The sequence below is a fragment of the Artemia sp. Qi Xiang Cuo genome, chromosome 12, assembly GCF_049724085.1.
Source record: "Artemia sp. Qi Xiang Cuo chromosome 12, ASM4972408v1, whole genome shotgun sequence".
NCBI classification, from domain to species: domain Eukaryota; kingdom Metazoa; phylum Arthropoda; class Branchiopoda; order Anostraca; family Artemiidae; genus Artemia; species Artemia sp. Qi Xiang Cuo.
Window position 1 is genome coordinate 54,342,771 of NC_142805.1, and position 16,721 is coordinate 54,359,491.

The following is a 16,721-nucleotide window of genomic DNA, read 5'->3' on the forward strand; positions in this document are numbered from 1 at the left end:
AAACGCACTTTCATTCAGTAGATTTAAAAGTTGTTCCAATACTGCAAAGTTATGCACCAACTGTTAGTAGAGGGAGGGGGAAGCAAATAAACAGAGGTGCTTCAAATGAACATGAAAGTCGATATAATGCTTTAAGAATAAACACGTTTTAATACTCACAAGCTCAAAAGTGTTAATGGCAATTGGTAAATAAAACACTTTTGAATTGTCAACTGGTTGTGTTTGTTGCAGTTTGATCCTTTTTTTCTTATACAGCATTAGCCAAACTGTACCATAAACAACCAGGGTTTAAGGGAACACAAGCCCCCCTTGCATAAAAAATAATTTCTCTTCGTTTCTTAATTGTTAATGTTGCTCATTACTTTCCTTTGCTCTTTACTTTCAAACCCATATACCAAGAAGTGTGCCATTGCATTGCACAGAAAGGAATAACATAAAGTTGCCATGCTTGATGGAATAAGTTGCACTCTAGGATTAATACCAGAGAGGCAAAGTATTGGTGATCCTTCGTTTCTGAGACCACATTTCATATATTATTCCTAAATAATTCTGAGTTAAAGAGGTCAATAATCCAATGTGCATGAAATTACTTTTTGACTGTTCTGTCTAAAACTATTTATCTTAAAAATATCAGGATAACTAGTCAATGATAACTAGTGAGAAATGAAAAATGAGCCATATGGTACCATAAAGGCAAAGATATACTAAAGAAAATTAACCCGGTTCTGTGGATGCTTGAATTACTCAGGCTTATTTTAGTTTTTACAAAATTTTGGGAGAAACTAAATTTCAGCTGGGGGATAAATTGGTGTCCGGAGGGGGCAGTTGCCCCTCGCCCTGTAACAAATGATGGTGACGATTCTACCTTGTAGCCCCATTTTGGGAGTCATGGCCCTTGGATAAAAACAGGGGTTGGGTCCCCTCTGATTGGGTTTTTAAACTTTCTGCATATAAATAAACAAATACTTTTTATTGCCATAATAGCACACTGCTAGCAGCAGACATCAAACAAAAAGAAAATATAACATACAGTAAAATAAAATAAATATATATTAGTTATCTAGACTTCACACAGAATTTTCAGGCAATTCATCACTGTATACTTCACAAAGCACAGAACAAGGGATGATAAATACCATTTTGATGCCTTTTTTGGATGAATTTTTACTTCATCTTTTGTTGTCAGTCCAATGTCTTCTTGGGACAGAATTGCAGCTTTTAAGAAGCAAACCAAAGGAATGGTGTTCTTTGTTTTGCTAACCACAAGCATTACATCTTCAAGATCATGCTTTATCTGCTATCAAATGAATTCACTATGCTATCAAATGGCTTCACTATGCCACCAACTAGGATTCCTGCACATGTCTCTTCTTTCTCAAGATGTTTCATTGGATTGTCAATTTAAGGTAATAATTATAGACAGAAAAGTTCCTAATCTTGGATATGATGTAGGCGGTTTTAAATAGTTGGGAAATGGCTAGTTGAGATTGGCAAACTACAATCCAGTAAACCTTTTTTTACATTTGAACTTATTAAAAGTTACCCTTACATCCTAGCCATTTAAATAACATTATTCTACTTCACAACAATTGCCCAAATGTACCCATGATAGTCTGTCAACAACTAAGATACATTGTTCCAGCTTTCATATCCAAGAATCAGCATAATTTTGAAGTTTCAGCTCAAACTTAAAGTGTGTGTCTGTGATTAGGATTTGCTGTTGACTATCAGTGCATTTGAAATTGTTAGTGCTGTAGCCTACACAGTTAGACTATTCAAGGTAATCACATGCTTATTAATAAAATTTCAACCAATCTAAATGGTTAATTGGTGAAACAATCCACTTTCAAGGTGGTATAATAGGGATTGCCCCTTTGGGGCAGATTTTAGTGACCAAGTGTTGCCAATTGTTTGGTTTGGGCTGGGGGTTAGCAGTTTGACTCTCAAGGCTCAGCCAGAGTTGAGCTGACTCCAATTAGGTACCAAGAGAATTCTGGGGAGAAAACACAGGAAGGATTAGATTTTTTTGCCTCTGAACAGACATAACACTCCCAGCCAAAGGAAGAGAATCAGGAGATTGGTACATGTGCTATACAGACCATTGGCCTGTATGGACAAAGTTTTTATAGGGGCCTTTAGAAAACAAAACAACCTACATCTCACCTCTTTAAAACATTATAAAACACAATTTTTGTTTCTTTTGTTGACACTCTAGTTTTTGAAAATATATTATTTTTCTACTCCAATTATTTCAACATGATTTTAAGCCATAAGTTTTTTCTTTCAATTTAGGAAAAGATTTAAAGATCTTTAATATATTAGAATTTAGGACTGAGCAAAGATATGAGGCTCAAAATACTTTTCTGTGCCTCATTTGAGCTGCAAAATTCATTAAAAAAAAAAATGATTGTTAAAGTCACCAAAGATTAGCCCCGATATCATAGGCAGCACAATAGCAATGCCTAAGTAAAGAGCAATGTGGGCACAATGAATTTTTTTCTTTTTGGCCAGGGCATTTTGTATAGAAGAAGTTGTCATAAAAAATTTGAAAGGGGCCCATTTGATTAGAAATTGAAAGGTCTAATGCCCTTTTTAATAGTTCAAAGGGATTGAATGGCAACCAGCCTCCCCCCCCCGCATGCCCATCATTACCCCAATCACATCTAATCAAAATTTCTGATCTAGTCATTTTGTTCAGAATAGTTGAAAGGTCTGGAAACTTTATTTTTGAGAATGACATTCCCCCCCACAGCCCTCAGGGCAAGGGTTATAAGTTATGCCCTGGAGGCATATAAGGTTTTTACAGAAAGTATGGTCATGTAAACTTCAGAGGGGGCTCATTGGACTGGTAATCAGAAGTTCTAGTGCCCTTTTTAAGAGTCAAAATGATCAGAGGGCAGCTACCCCTCCCCGCCTTTTTTTTGGGGGGGGGGGGGGGGGGTAGACCAGGGCACTTTGTATAGAAGTTGTCATAGAGACTTTGGAAGGGGCTCATTTGATTGGAAATTGCAATGTCTAGTACCCCATTTAATAGTCAAAAAGGATTGTAGGGCAACTAAACCAATCATTTCCCCAGATAGGCCTACATCCAATTCAAATTTTGAGATAGCCATTTTGCTCTGCATAGTTAAAAGGACCAGCAATCGTTTCTTTGAAGATGACACCCCCCCCCACAGCCCTTGGGGCAAGGATTGTAAGTTATGCCCAGGCGGCACATAAGGTTTTTATGGAAAGGGCTGCTGTATAAGTTTCAGAAGGGGCTCATTGGATCAGAAATCAGAAGTTCTAGTGCCCATTGTAAGAGTCAAAGTGATCAGAGGGCAACTAGCTTCCTTACAATCTATTTTCTCCAAATGCATCCAATAGAAATTTAAGATAGTCATTTGTTCAAAACAGTCAACAGATCACATAATGCCTTTGGGGTTGACATAACCCCCAAGAGTCTGGGGGCAAAGGTTATAAGTTATGTCCTGGGAGGATATAAGCTTTTGATGAAAGGGGGTGATTGCATAAACTTTAGATGAGGCTCATTTGATTGGAAATTTAAAATGCTAGTTCCCTTTTGAGTCAAAAGTGATGGAGGGCAACTAGCCCCGCCCCCTCCCTGGCACTCTCTTTTCCCCAAATGTATCTGATCAAAATTATGAGATAGCCATTTTGTTCACAATAGTCCAAAAAGCATTTAACAATGCCTTCAGGGTGGACACAATCCTCCAGAGCCCATGGTTGTAAGTTATGACCAGCCATATAACATTTTTATGGAATGGATGATCAAATAAACTTTGGATTGGATGGGGCTCATTTGATTGGAAGTCAGAAGATTTACTGCTCTTTTTAAGAGTCAAAAATGAATGGAGGGAAACCAGCCCCTCCCACACAAGCCTACCATTCCTCAAAACACATCCAATCACAATTTTAAGAAAACAACTTTGTTCAGCATTGTTGAAAGGTCCAGTTATTATGTCTTTGGGGATGTCAACCTCCCCACAGTCCTCCAGTTAAGGGCTGTAAGTTAAGCAATTTGTTCATTTTTTGCATAAAGTATATGTTATTGAGAAAGGCATGAAACTTTATTTTCCAAAAATACAAAGGGAATTCAGGCGAACCTTTCAGAAAATGTTCAGGGGAGTGTTGAACTAAATCAAAACACATTATGTGCATATGGATAGTCAAAAGGACATAACTCATGAATGACCAGATACATTAATTTGGAACTTTCAGGAAATGATAAGGGAGATGATCAAAAAGGGGATATTTGCAGGGTACAACTACTACTACTACTACTGCTAACACTACTACTATTACTACCACACTACTGCATTTACAATATTGAGGGGGGAAATTTGAACTAAATCAAATAACACTATGTGCATGCACATTGTCAAAAGATTGTATGTCAAGAATTAATTTGGTTATTAAGTTGGAACTTTCAGACAACACTAAAAAAGGAAAATCATTTCTTGTTGCCATTAGTACTACTGCTATTACTACTATTATAACTATGCCTAAACGTATGAAGGTAAATTCTTTAAGTAAATTTTTTTGGGAGGAGGAAGGTAAACTTAATCACAACACACTGTTTGTATGCAGGTTGTTAACAGGGCATAACAGTAATTTCTTAGGAACAGTTTGACATGTGAAGTTGAAACTAACAGGGCTTGTTGTGGGGGTTTTGAACTAACCAAAAGAAAATATTTGCATCCTATTGATACTGCTTCTGCTCATACTACTGCTGCTACTATTATTACTACTTCCACTACTACTACTACTGTCACTAAAGCTAAGGCTACTACTACTAATTCTACTGCTACTACTCCTACTGCTGCTACTAGAACTAAGGGTATCAAGGCAAACATTTTTGGGAAATATTGAAACTGTATGGAACTAAATCGAAACACACAATGCCCACAAAGGTTGCTTAGAGGATGTATCAGAAATTCTTCCGGAACAGTTCAAGGTATTAAGTTTAAACTTTCAGTGTGTGGTGAAGGGAATGTTGAAGAAACCAAAGGTGCTATGTGCATACTGCTACTAATGGTATGACAATTATTGCTATTAGGCCAGCTAAGAGTATTAAGGTGAAGCTTTAAAGGAATATTTAGTCAGATGTTGAACTAAATCAAGAAGTTTTATTGTCATTTTTTAAGAGTCAAAAGAGATTGGAGGCCAAGCAGCCCCCTCCCAAACCCATTTATTTCCAAACACATCCAGTAAAAATTTTTAAAGATTAATTTTGTTCAGCATAGAAGAACAGTCCAGTAACTATGTATTTAGGGATCTTGCGTATGTCAACCCCCCCCCCCCCAAATTATGTAATTGGCCTACTATGCCTTAAAACTGAATGCTGTTTTAAAACTAAACAAAAATGCACTCTGTGTGTGGTTGCCAATAAGACACCTCAGCAATATATTGAAAACAACTGGTGGTATTAAGTTGAAACTTTTGGGCCTACTACTATTACTACTTCTGCTCTTATAAGATAAATAAATCAAAAGAGTATAATTTTATCCAAGTTGTGAAAGAGCATAGAAAAAAAAATTGGGGAATGAAATTATGTTTCATTTTTCAGGTCTACTGCAGGGGGTATAAAATTAAACTATACTATTTGTGTCATAATTAAACATTGGTATAAAAAAAAGCCTCTCTAAAATAGAAATAGCAAGGAGTTTTTAGGTTTTGTAGCAAGTGGTTTTATGGTTTTATAGAAAAAACTGACAAGATATAAAATATTTTTTTCCACAAAAAAGACTAGGCAATGTCAATAAACAATGAACAAAAATTAATTTAAAAAACCTTTTCCCCAAAGCAAGTTTTTCAAAGAAAAGTAGAGCTCTTATTAGACCAAAAATGAGAAGATATAAAGTCAAATAATCTTCCAAGCACAAAACTACCACAAATCACCATCAATGAATAAACAAAACCCAAAACAAACAGAAACTACAATAACCAACAGAAATATCAAAAGAATCAAGTTTTTATGCTGATTTCAGATATATAAGTTTCATCAAGTTTAGTCTTACCCATCAAAAGTTATATGCCTGAGAATATTTGCCTTATTTTCAAAAATGGGGGAAACACCCCCCCCCCTGCTAATTCATAGTTTTTTAATGAAAATCACATCATCAAATTCAGTGTACCAGAGAAACCTACTGTAGAGGTTTCAAGCTCCTATCTGCAAAAATGTAAAATTTTGTATTTTATGCCAGAAGAAAGGTCACAGATGCATGTTTATTTGCTGTTGTTTTTTTTCTTCCCAGGGGTAATCATATTGCCCAGTGATCCTAGAATATTGTGATAGGGCTCATTCAAACAGAAAATAAAAGTTCTAGTGCCCTTTTTAAGTGACCAAAAAAATTGGAGGGCAACTAGACCCCCTCCCACACTCATTTTTTTCCCAAAGTCAGCTGATCAAAATTTTTAGATAGCAATTTTGTTCAGCATAGTAAAAAAACTGATAACTATGTCTTAGAGGATGACTTAATCCCCAACACTCCCCAGGGAAGGGCAGCAAGTTGTGAAATTTGCCCATTGTTTACATATAGCATTGGTTATTTGGAAGTATACAGATGTTTTCAGAGGGGATTTTTTCTGGTGGAGGGGTAGGGGGGATATGGTTACATGGGAGGATCTTTCCATGGAGGGATTTTTCATGGGGAAGGGAACTCTCCATGAAGGGTGAGCCAGATTTCCCAGCATTATTTAAAAAACAATCAGAAATTAAATTAAAAACAATTTCTTTTCAACTGAAGGTAAGGAGCAACATTAAAACTTAAAATGAACAGAAACTATTATGTATATGAGGGGGTTTGCCTCCTTGTCAATACTCTGCTCTTTATGCTAAAGTTTTTTTTAGCACTTTCAGAAGAGCTATATATTCTAATTAAAGCCTTTGTGATTCAGGGGTCATTCTTAAAGAATTAGAACAAAGTTCAAACTTTTGCATAAAGAACAAGGTATTGACAAGGGGGTAAACCCCCTCATATTTGTAATATTTTCTGTTTGTCTTAAGTTTTAATGTAGCTCCTTACTCTCAGTTGAAAGAGATTGTTTTGTTTATTTAATAAATAACAAAGTCAAACTCAAAACAAGCAAAGATTAACATAAGTAGCGCTGATAACCCCCATGCCTTCTCAAGACCAGAGCATAATTAGCACTTGACCATGGATTGAAAAAAAGACAAATGACTATGGATTGTCAAACTATTCATTCCTTAAAACTTTGTCAGTCAAAAAGTGAAAACATTTAAAATGTATTTTGTTTTCAGTAATGTGCAAATTATGTTTTGATTTTGAGGAGTTGGCAGTACTACTCCTGTTAATTGTTGCTTGTTTTGGGTTTGGATTGCTTATTTATTGTAATTTCTGTTAGTTTTGGGTTTCATTTATTTATTGATGGTGATTTGTGGTTGTTTTACACTTGGAAGATAATTTGACTTTATTTCTGCTCATTTTTGGTTTAGTGGGGTTCTTTACTTTTAGCCTATTTGAAAATCTTGTTTTGTGGAAAAAGTTCTTTTAATTAGTCTTAATAAGAAGGGGGTGGGGGATATTGTCACACTAATGATAATCATGTTCAAAAGGAGCATAGGCCTAGGCCTAGGCTAAAATAAGGAATCTAGAGGTCCAATTTTTATTGAAGTTAGTTTGTATATAGCTTAGGGCTATATATGGGACAATTAATGGGGAGGGTGTTGGTAATGTCACAAGTGCAAATTTAATCTTAAAGAAGAGCACAAAACTATCAATCTAAGAATGCCCTTGTTTTTGCTCTAGCCTAGCATGTCTCCTTCTGAAAGAGCCATTATTCTGCAATTTTACCGAACTAGTTCCCAAGAACTAAGCAATCATCAATCTGTAAATGAATTGAGTCTTAGGCTTCTGAAATAGACTAGGCCTACCACAGGCTTCATCAGCCCAAATACCTAGCCTATACTCTTTAAGCAATTCAGCCAATAAAACTGCAATCTTATAATTTAATACTGAAATTTAGAGTATGTTTAGCCTTTGTGCTTTAATTTACCCTTAGTGTGTTGCGTAGCAAGACGGCTTTACTTGGAATGCTCATTTAACTATTTTGCCAGGTCATGTATATTCAAATTACTTGCGAAAATCCTACAGCGTTTATGATTCGATTAAAAACTTCGAGTTCCTGCTAACCCACATTCACATTTGTTGGTTATATGTATCTGGGCCAGGTAGTCACAATTGTAGAAACAATGTTTAACTTTCAAGCATGCAATTTGTAACTGACTAACCGTTCTTCGTACTTAGTTCAAAACTGAAATACATTTTCTTAAAAGCGCTTCATGTGCATACGCTATGTTTTTTTTTTTGCAAACTCGTCCGTATTTGTGCATCAAGTACATGTTTATCCTGAATCTTAAAGAACATTTGGCAAATCAGAACAAACTCCAAAATATTGGGATTATTATTACTAAACTATTTACTATTTGAAGCTCAAAGTGACTTTTCAGAAGTGGCGAAACTGACACTGTCTTTCTTTTGTATAAAATAGGGGAGCTGACCATTGCATGATAAAAAAATAATTCTTTGAACATAATTTGGATTATCACGATTAATCGCAGCAGTAATTGCGAGGAATAGTTTGGTTTTCGTAAGGTTATCTTAGTTATTAATTTTTAAAATATTCTCCGAGAATTTTTTCTCAGGGATAAGTAATAATTCATTTTAAAATCCCGAAACGAGCAGAAATATAGTCAAACTAAAAAAGAAAGAGACTACCTTGATGGAAAAAATAAAATTGAAAACCAATTGAAAATAAAATATACAATTGAAAACAATTTAAAGTAAGAGATATTACCAAGGGATTTAAATTAAAATGAGCTAAATTTACGTTGCTTAGAGAATCTAAAATCGTAAATAGCAATGAAGACCGCACAATCTTTCCATCATAAACACAAACAACAGGTAGAAACAGGGCCGTCAGGTATGGCGGGGGGCCTCCAATGTTTTTGTTCAGTCGGTAAAAAAAATTAGTTGGTAAAATCGTGGCGCGAAGCGCCACGATTTTTCCGACATCGCTAAAATTTTTTGTTCAGTTGAATAAAGACCACGAGAATACTGACATGTCATTTACAGAAATCTTAAACTTGGTCGGTAAACGCAGCAGTTTTACTAACTCCTGCCATGATTTTACGGATGGTGTCACAATTTTCTATTTGGTTAAATAAACAGCATTAAAATAGTGACATGATATGTACCGAAGTCTAAATCTCGGTTAGTAAATGCAGCGGTTTTACCGACTAGTGTAGTGATTTTACATATTGTATTTGAAACAGAAATTATGCTAATTATTGACAAAATACAGTCGGTAAAAATTAAAAACATTAAAAAGTGTAATACATGTGCACTAGAAATCCCGATTGTACTAATTAAAGCCTTTGCCGACAATCTCTTTGAGCCTTAGTCCTTACTTTTTAATGAAATTACCTCTACTGGTAAATTCCCAAATTGTTGGAAATCACGTTTTATTACTCCCCTGAAAAAGAAAGGTAACAATCAATATTTCGATGTCCGTCCCATTACTCTTACTCCTGTTTTTTCGAAGTTATATGAAAGCTTTTTAGCTGAGTGGTTGAAAGTAAAGATAATCCCAAATGTTGACCAAAGACAATTCGGAAACCTACGCTCTACATCTACTACATTTACAACAACTTTCTATATAAACCTTATATGCCCCCAGGGCATAACTTAAAACCCTTGCACTGAGGGCTCTGAAGGGGTTATCATCCTAAAAGACCTAATTTCTAGAACTTTCGACTACGTTGAACAAAATGGATATCTCAAAATTTTGATTGTATTTGTTTGGGGAAATGGTGGGTATGAGAGGGGGGTTAGTTGCTCTTAAATCACTTTCGACTATTAAATAGGCACTAGCCCTTTCAATTTCCAATCGAATGGAGCCTTTTTTCAAGTTTCTACGACAAAGATTTCAATAAAAACTTATATACCCCCAGGGAATAACTTATAGCCGTTGCACTGAAGACTGTGGTGGGAGTGTTCTAATCAAAGATATAATTTCCTGAACTTTAAATGGGATTGAACAAAATGGTTATCTGAAAATTTTGATTGGATGTTTTTTGGGAAAGGGTGGGCGTGGAGGGGGCGTTAGTTGCCTTTGAATCACTTTCGACTATTAAAAAGAGCAATAGCCATTTCAATTTCCAATCGGATGAGCCATTTTTCAAGTTTCTACGACAAAACCTTATATGCCCCAAGGACAAAACTTACAACCCTTGCCCTGAGGGCTGTGGGGGGTTGTCATCCTTAAAGACCTAATTTCCAGAACTTTCAACTATGTTGAAACAAATGGCTATCTTAAAATTTTGACTGGATGTGTTTGGGGAAAAGTGAGAAGGGGGTTAGTTGCCTTCCAATCCCTTTCGACTATTAAAAAGGACACTATCCCTTTGAATTTCCAATCAAATGAGCCTTTTTTGAAATTTCTACGACACCGCTTTCTATAAAAACCTTATATGACCCCAGGGCATAACTTACAACCCTTGCCCTGAGGGATATGGGGGAGTGTCTTCCTCAAAAACATAATTTTTATCTGGAAATCAACTACACTGAACAAAACTGCTATCTAAAACTTTTGATCGGATGTGTTTGGGGAAAAGGTGGGCGTGACAGAGGGGTTAGTTGCCCTCAAATCAATTTCGACAATTAAAAAGAGCACTAGACCTTTGAATTTCAAATCGAATCAGCCCTTTTTCAAATTTATATGACAAAGATTTGAATAAAAACTTATATGACCCCAGGGCATAACTTATAACCCTTGCCCTGAAGACTGTGGGGGAAGTGGCCTGCTCAAAGGTATGATTTCCTGAGCTTTAAACTGTGCGGAACAAAAAGGCTATCTCAAAATTTTGATTGGATGAGTTTGAGGAAAAGGTGGGCATGGAGGGGGTGTTAGTTGCCTTCCAATCACTTTCGACAATTAAAAAGGGCAATAGCCATTTCAATTTCCAATCGAATGAGCCCTTTTTGAAGTTTCTACGACAACGCTTTCTATAATAACCTTATATGCCCCCAGGGTATAAATTACAACCGTTGCCCTGAGGGCTGTGGGGGGGGGGGGGTGTCATCCTCAAAGACCTAATTTCTAGAACTTTCAACTACGTTTAACAAAATGGCTATCTTAAAATTTTGATTGCATGTGTTTGGGGAAATGGTGGGCGTGAGAGGGGGGTTAGTTGCCCTCCAATCACTTGTGAATATTAAAAAGGGTGCTAGCCCTTTGAATTTCAAATCGATTGAGCATTTTTTGAAGTTTCTACGACAACACTTTCTATAAAAACTTTATATAGCCCCCGGGCATAACTTAAAACCCTTGCCCTGAGGGCGGTGGGGAGTCCCCCTCAAAAACATAATTTCTATCTGGAAATCAACTACGCTGAACAAAATGGCTATCTCAGGAGTTTGATTGGATGTTTTTCAGGAAATGGTGGGCGTGGAAGGGGTGTTAATTGCCTTCCATTTACTTTCGACTATTAAAAAGGGCACAAGCCACTCCGATTTCCAATTGAATTAGCCCTTTTCGAAGTTTCTACGACAAATTCTTCGGTACGAAGTGCCCTGGTCTAAAGGGGAAAAAAAATAATACATTGTGCCAACATCGTTCTTATATGCCCCCGGGCCATAACTTAAAACCCTTGCCTTTAGGGTTGTGGGGGAGTGACCTCCTCGAAAACATATTTTCTATCTGGAAATCCACTACGCTGAATAAAATGGCTATCTAAAAAAAACGCGTTCTATGAAAACCTTATATGCCCCCAGGGCATAACTTACAACCCTTGCCCTGAGGGCTGTGAGGGGGTTGTCACCCTCAAAAACCTAATTTACAGAACTTAAGACTACGTTGAATAAAATGGCTATCTCAAAATTGCCTTCAAATTACTTTCAACTATTAAAAAGGGCACAAGCCTCTCCAATTCCCAGTTGAATAAGCCCTTTTCCAAGTTTCTGCGACAACTTCTTCTATACGAAGTGCCCTGCTCTAAAGGAAAAAATAATAAATAATACATTGTGCCAACATCGTTCTTATATGTCCTCATGATATAACATAAAACCCTTGCCCCGACGGTTTTGGGAGATTGTCCTCATCAAAAACATATTTTCTATCTGGAAATCAAGTACGCTGAACAAAATGGCTATCTCAAAATTTTGATTGGATGTGTTTGGGGGAATGATGAGTCTGGGGGAGGGGGGGTAGTTGCACTCCAGTCACTTTTGACTACTAAAAAGGGCACTAGCCCCTCCAATTTCCTATCGAATGAGCCCTTTTCGAAGTTTCTACGACAACTCTTTCGATACAAAGTGCAGCTATGGAGTGGATACAAAGTGAGGGTATGGAGAAAAAAAATAATTGTGCCAACATCGTTCTTTACTTAGGCAGCGCTATTGCGCTGCATATGAAAGGTAGCGAAAATGAACGAAAACAAATGACACTACAGGAACAGTTATTTGAGCAATTGCAAGTTAAACGAAGAATTGATCCCATAAAGGCATGAGAATGGTAATGGCTATCACTATTGCCATAGCAGTCGTTTTTTAACTGCCAAGACCAATCGACAAAGGCTAAACGTCCAAATTTATCAGTCGTGGCAAATCACTTCCAAAGTTAATTTAAATCGAGAACTTTTTTCTTTGAAAAAAAAGAGACATTTCCTTGTACTATTTGACTCATATATCTGAACAGCTCAAAATACTATTTTAGAATTCTGTATTTATGTATTTTCAATGAAAAATAAGAATTTGTTTAAATTATTTAACGAAAACTGATAACACTGCTTTCTTTTCTTCATGTTCCCATTCAAACTCTCAACAAAGACATTGCACCTTTACAAAAATATCACGGCTCAACAGAACACGGAATTCTAGATAATTCATGATACAATGCCAGTGTCTCGAATAACACAACTTGCAACGTAGTTCACGACAAAACACTGCCGTCAAAAAATTATACCGCAGTGTAAACATTTTTTTATCAACCCTTGACGTGTAAAACACAAATTTCTGTTTTGAAATTGATGTTTGTCACTATAAATATGTTTGAAAGGTGTCTCAAAGGGGTTATCACACCAAAGCCATCGTTTATTCCTTCGAACAAAGATCAAACAAAAGTATAAACAAACATTTGAGAATTTTACTACTTTTCAGATTTTGAAAAGAATATTGTCACCAATTCTTTCAAGTACTTCTGAAGAAATTACATAAATAAGGTATCAGAGTAGCGTAGAAGAAGAAAGGGCATGAAAAACTCCGTAATTTAAGAAATTATGTAAACGAAAATAATCGGTGGCTGTCGCTAGAAAATGTTCATTTTAAATTATCGACCGCATGCCAGGAATCAAGACATAGAAAAAAGACAGCTTTAAAACCAGAAAGAAGAGCTACCAACATTAAAATTAGGTTGAAGATGTTATTTCCATATAATGCTCAAAATTTTGTATGTTCCATTGCATATTTCTCACATAATAATAAACCGAAAATGAAGGGGTGCATGCGTTTAAGGTTTGAAAAACTTCTCACTTTAATTTAACAGGCCATGAAACAGAAAATAACGAAAATAGATGTTCGAATGAATAATACAGTCCAGTTTTTGTGCAGTCCAGTTATTTTATGCGTTCTCAGTGCTAAGCTCTTATGCGTTATCAGATTAAAGGTGAAACTATTTGTGCCAAAAATGGCGAAACCATTTTTTGTGTTTATGTGTGCTTAATATGAATTAGCCTGGCGAGGAAGGCAGTAGAAGCCAGTAACAAGTAAAAAATCATATTCAAGAAGTTTTGATACTTGTCTAAGAAAGAATGAGACAATTTATTTTCTCCTGAGACGCTTCAGAAACACACCTAAGATCTAATATTTTCAAGAAGAAAATATTAATTAGTACATCTTTAGTAATATCTTTAAAAAGGAATAAGAATGTAGGTGACATTGCTTTATAGTGGGGTTAATAACAGTACAGAAAGATTGCTAAAAAAATTTTACCATATGCAGGGCCATGGGTGCCGGCATGGGGAGGGCAGGGGTTGGGGGACATGCCCCCCTGGAAATTTGGGACTATAAAGTTATTATTGGGAAATCGAAGGAAAGAGAGCAGAATAGGAAAAAAACATGGAATAATATGTTTGTTGCCCCATTGTTGGCTGCCTGCCAATAGATTTTGACCCATAATAAGGAAAATATAAGTTCTAATTTGTGACTGAGTAACCTATAACCAGTTTTCAACAAACATTTTTTCTATATGATTTGGTTAGAGCAAAAAAAAAACAAAAAAAAAATTCTTCATAGTAATGAATGGTAAGTATATAACGATCCTTGTCAATAATAAAAGTATAAGAGCTTAACTATTGATAAAATTCTGTCAAAGAATCAGCTTTTTAATAATGATCTTTAATATTTATTTGTTTATTAGTAATTAGTGCAGTTATTAGAACATAAAAAAGTTCGTATAATTTTAGAAAACACAAGGAAAACAACTTAATAAGGGACAATTTCGGTAAGAATATGCCTTCAACTTTTGCTTGCATTGCAAGAGTACCTATCAGCTGATATATGAAGTCGCTATGAAAATGAATGTCTCCCCTGAACGGAATGCTAAGAATTTCTATATTTTCCCCCTGAACGGACACCTTTTCGTGTTTTATTGTTAATTTTTTTTTTGTTTCTAAGAGTGATTGTATTTATTTATTTGTCACTGAAAAAGATTTATTTTTTACAGTTATAAAGTATAAAAGTGTCAAATATAATGGCTTTTGGCATTCAAAATTAAAATAAAATATTGAATTAAAAATTTTCATAGGATTTTCTTAATCTTAGTTTTGATGTTCTACTTTGAACAAACTACTTTGATAATGCGTTACTTTTTATAAGCACTGAGTCTAAAGGCATTAAATATTTTGGTGTTTGATAACCAACTTCAAAACTGTCGATTTTGTTAAAAAATATCCGTGCAATACTTCGGCGTTACTCAACAGAACTTAATGCTGGGAGTGTGTGTCTTAGTTTTTGTAAGTAGGCTATTATTTTCTGTATTTTTTAACTACTAATTTTTTTTCATTTTTAGATACTTTTACTTTAATTGACATACTTCTTCCATTGCCTATAGAAAATTGTTTGTCTCATAGCTTCATTAAATAAAGAAAATAAGACAAGTTTTTTCAACTGAAAATAAGGATTAACATTAAAACTGAAAAAGAAAAAACAATATTACATATATGACGGTGGTCGCCACCCGCCTCAACACCTTGCTCTTCAAGCTACAGTTTTTTGGCACTTTAAAAAAAAGTTACTTATTGTTCTAATTAAACTACCCTTGTGTTTTAGGAACCTCTTTTAAGGAATTGGAACAAAATTTAAATTTTAGCGCAAAGAGCAAGATGTTGAGAAGGGGGCAACCCCCCTCTTATACGTAATAATTTCTGTTCGTTCTAAGTATTAATGTTGCTCCTTACTTTCAGTTGAAAAAGCTTGTTTTTTTAATTCTGATGTTTTTTTTTAAATAAAGCCAGGTTACCTGGCTCCACCTCCACGGAGAAATCCTCATCCCCATAGAAATATCCTTTGGGCAATTCAATCCTGGCAAAAATTTACCCCAGGCAATTAACCCTTAACATCTCCACGCGTAAAATTAAATCGGTAAAGAGAAAGCAAGACACATACAGATATTTCGCATATGAATTCTGGCAAATTTACCCACCGTAAAATTTCTTCTGAAAATTTCACCCCCTGAAAACTATCTTCTCCATTGAAAATTCTCCCAGCAGAAAATTCGCCCTTTTCCTCTCCACCCGAAAAATGTATCCATACTTCCCAATAACAAATAAAACAAAGGGTGATTCTTATAACTTAAAAACGTTTCCCCTGGAGCTGTAGGGGGTCATTTTATCTCCAAAGACATAGTTTCTGGACCTTTCAACTATTTTGAAGAAAAAACTATCTAAAAATTTTGATTGGACGACTTTGGGAAAAAAATTACATGGGAGGGAACCTAGCTGCCCTCCAATTTTTTTCGTCACTTAAAAAGGGCACAAGAACTTTTCATTTCCATTAGAATGAGCACTATCCCGAAGTTTTAGGTCCACTGGGTCGATACGATCACCCCTGGGAAAAAAACAAAAAAAAAACAGAAAGCACGCATCCGTGAATTATCTTCTGGTAAAAATTACAAAATTTCACATTTTTATAGATATGAGCTTGAAATATCTACTGTAGTATTCTTTGATGCGCTGAATCCGATGGTGGTATTTTCATTAAAATTATATGACTTCAAGGGGTTCTTTGCCCCTTTTTCCAAGAACCAGACAAATTTTCTCAGGCTCGTAGCTTGGAAAGACTAAACTTAATGAACCTAATATATCTGGAATCAGAATAATATGCCATCCTTTTTATATTTCTATTGGTATCAAAATTCCGTTTTTTTAGGCCAGGTCGCAGTAAGTAAGTTAAATTTCACCACCACAAACTGTTCGATTACCCATCAAAATCCAAACAGAGATCATTGAAATATTGATCGTTTTTTAAAGTTTCATAAAACTTTACAGTTTCATGAAATGTAATTAAGCAAATAGAAAAAGTTTTTCAACTAAAGTAAGGAGAAAATTTGAAACTTAAAACAAATATAAATTACTCTGTATATAAGGGGGACTGCCCCCTTTTCGACACCTTGCTCATTAAAAAAAAGTTTTTAGTGTTTTG

The 16,721-nt window shown here is 35.4% G+C and overlaps 1 protein-coding gene across 1 annotated transcript in view; it reads right to left on the bottom strand.

Moving 5' to 3' along the window:
• Window positions 1-8,115, bottom strand: part of LOC148946283 (2,4-dienoyl-CoA reductase [(3E)-enoyl-CoA-producing], mitochondrial-like) — a 40,020-nt gene extending 31,905 nt beyond the window's left edge. Inside the window, exon 1 of the mRNA XM_089097912.1 lies at window positions 8,020-8,115. Within this exon, the coding sequence (XP_088954038.1) occupies window positions 8,020-8,064 (45 nt within the window). The 5' untranslated portion in view covers window positions 8,065-8,115. The remainder of the gene's footprint in view (window positions 1-8,019) is intronic.
• Between the last annotated feature and the right edge of the window lie 8,606 nt (window positions 8,116-16,721).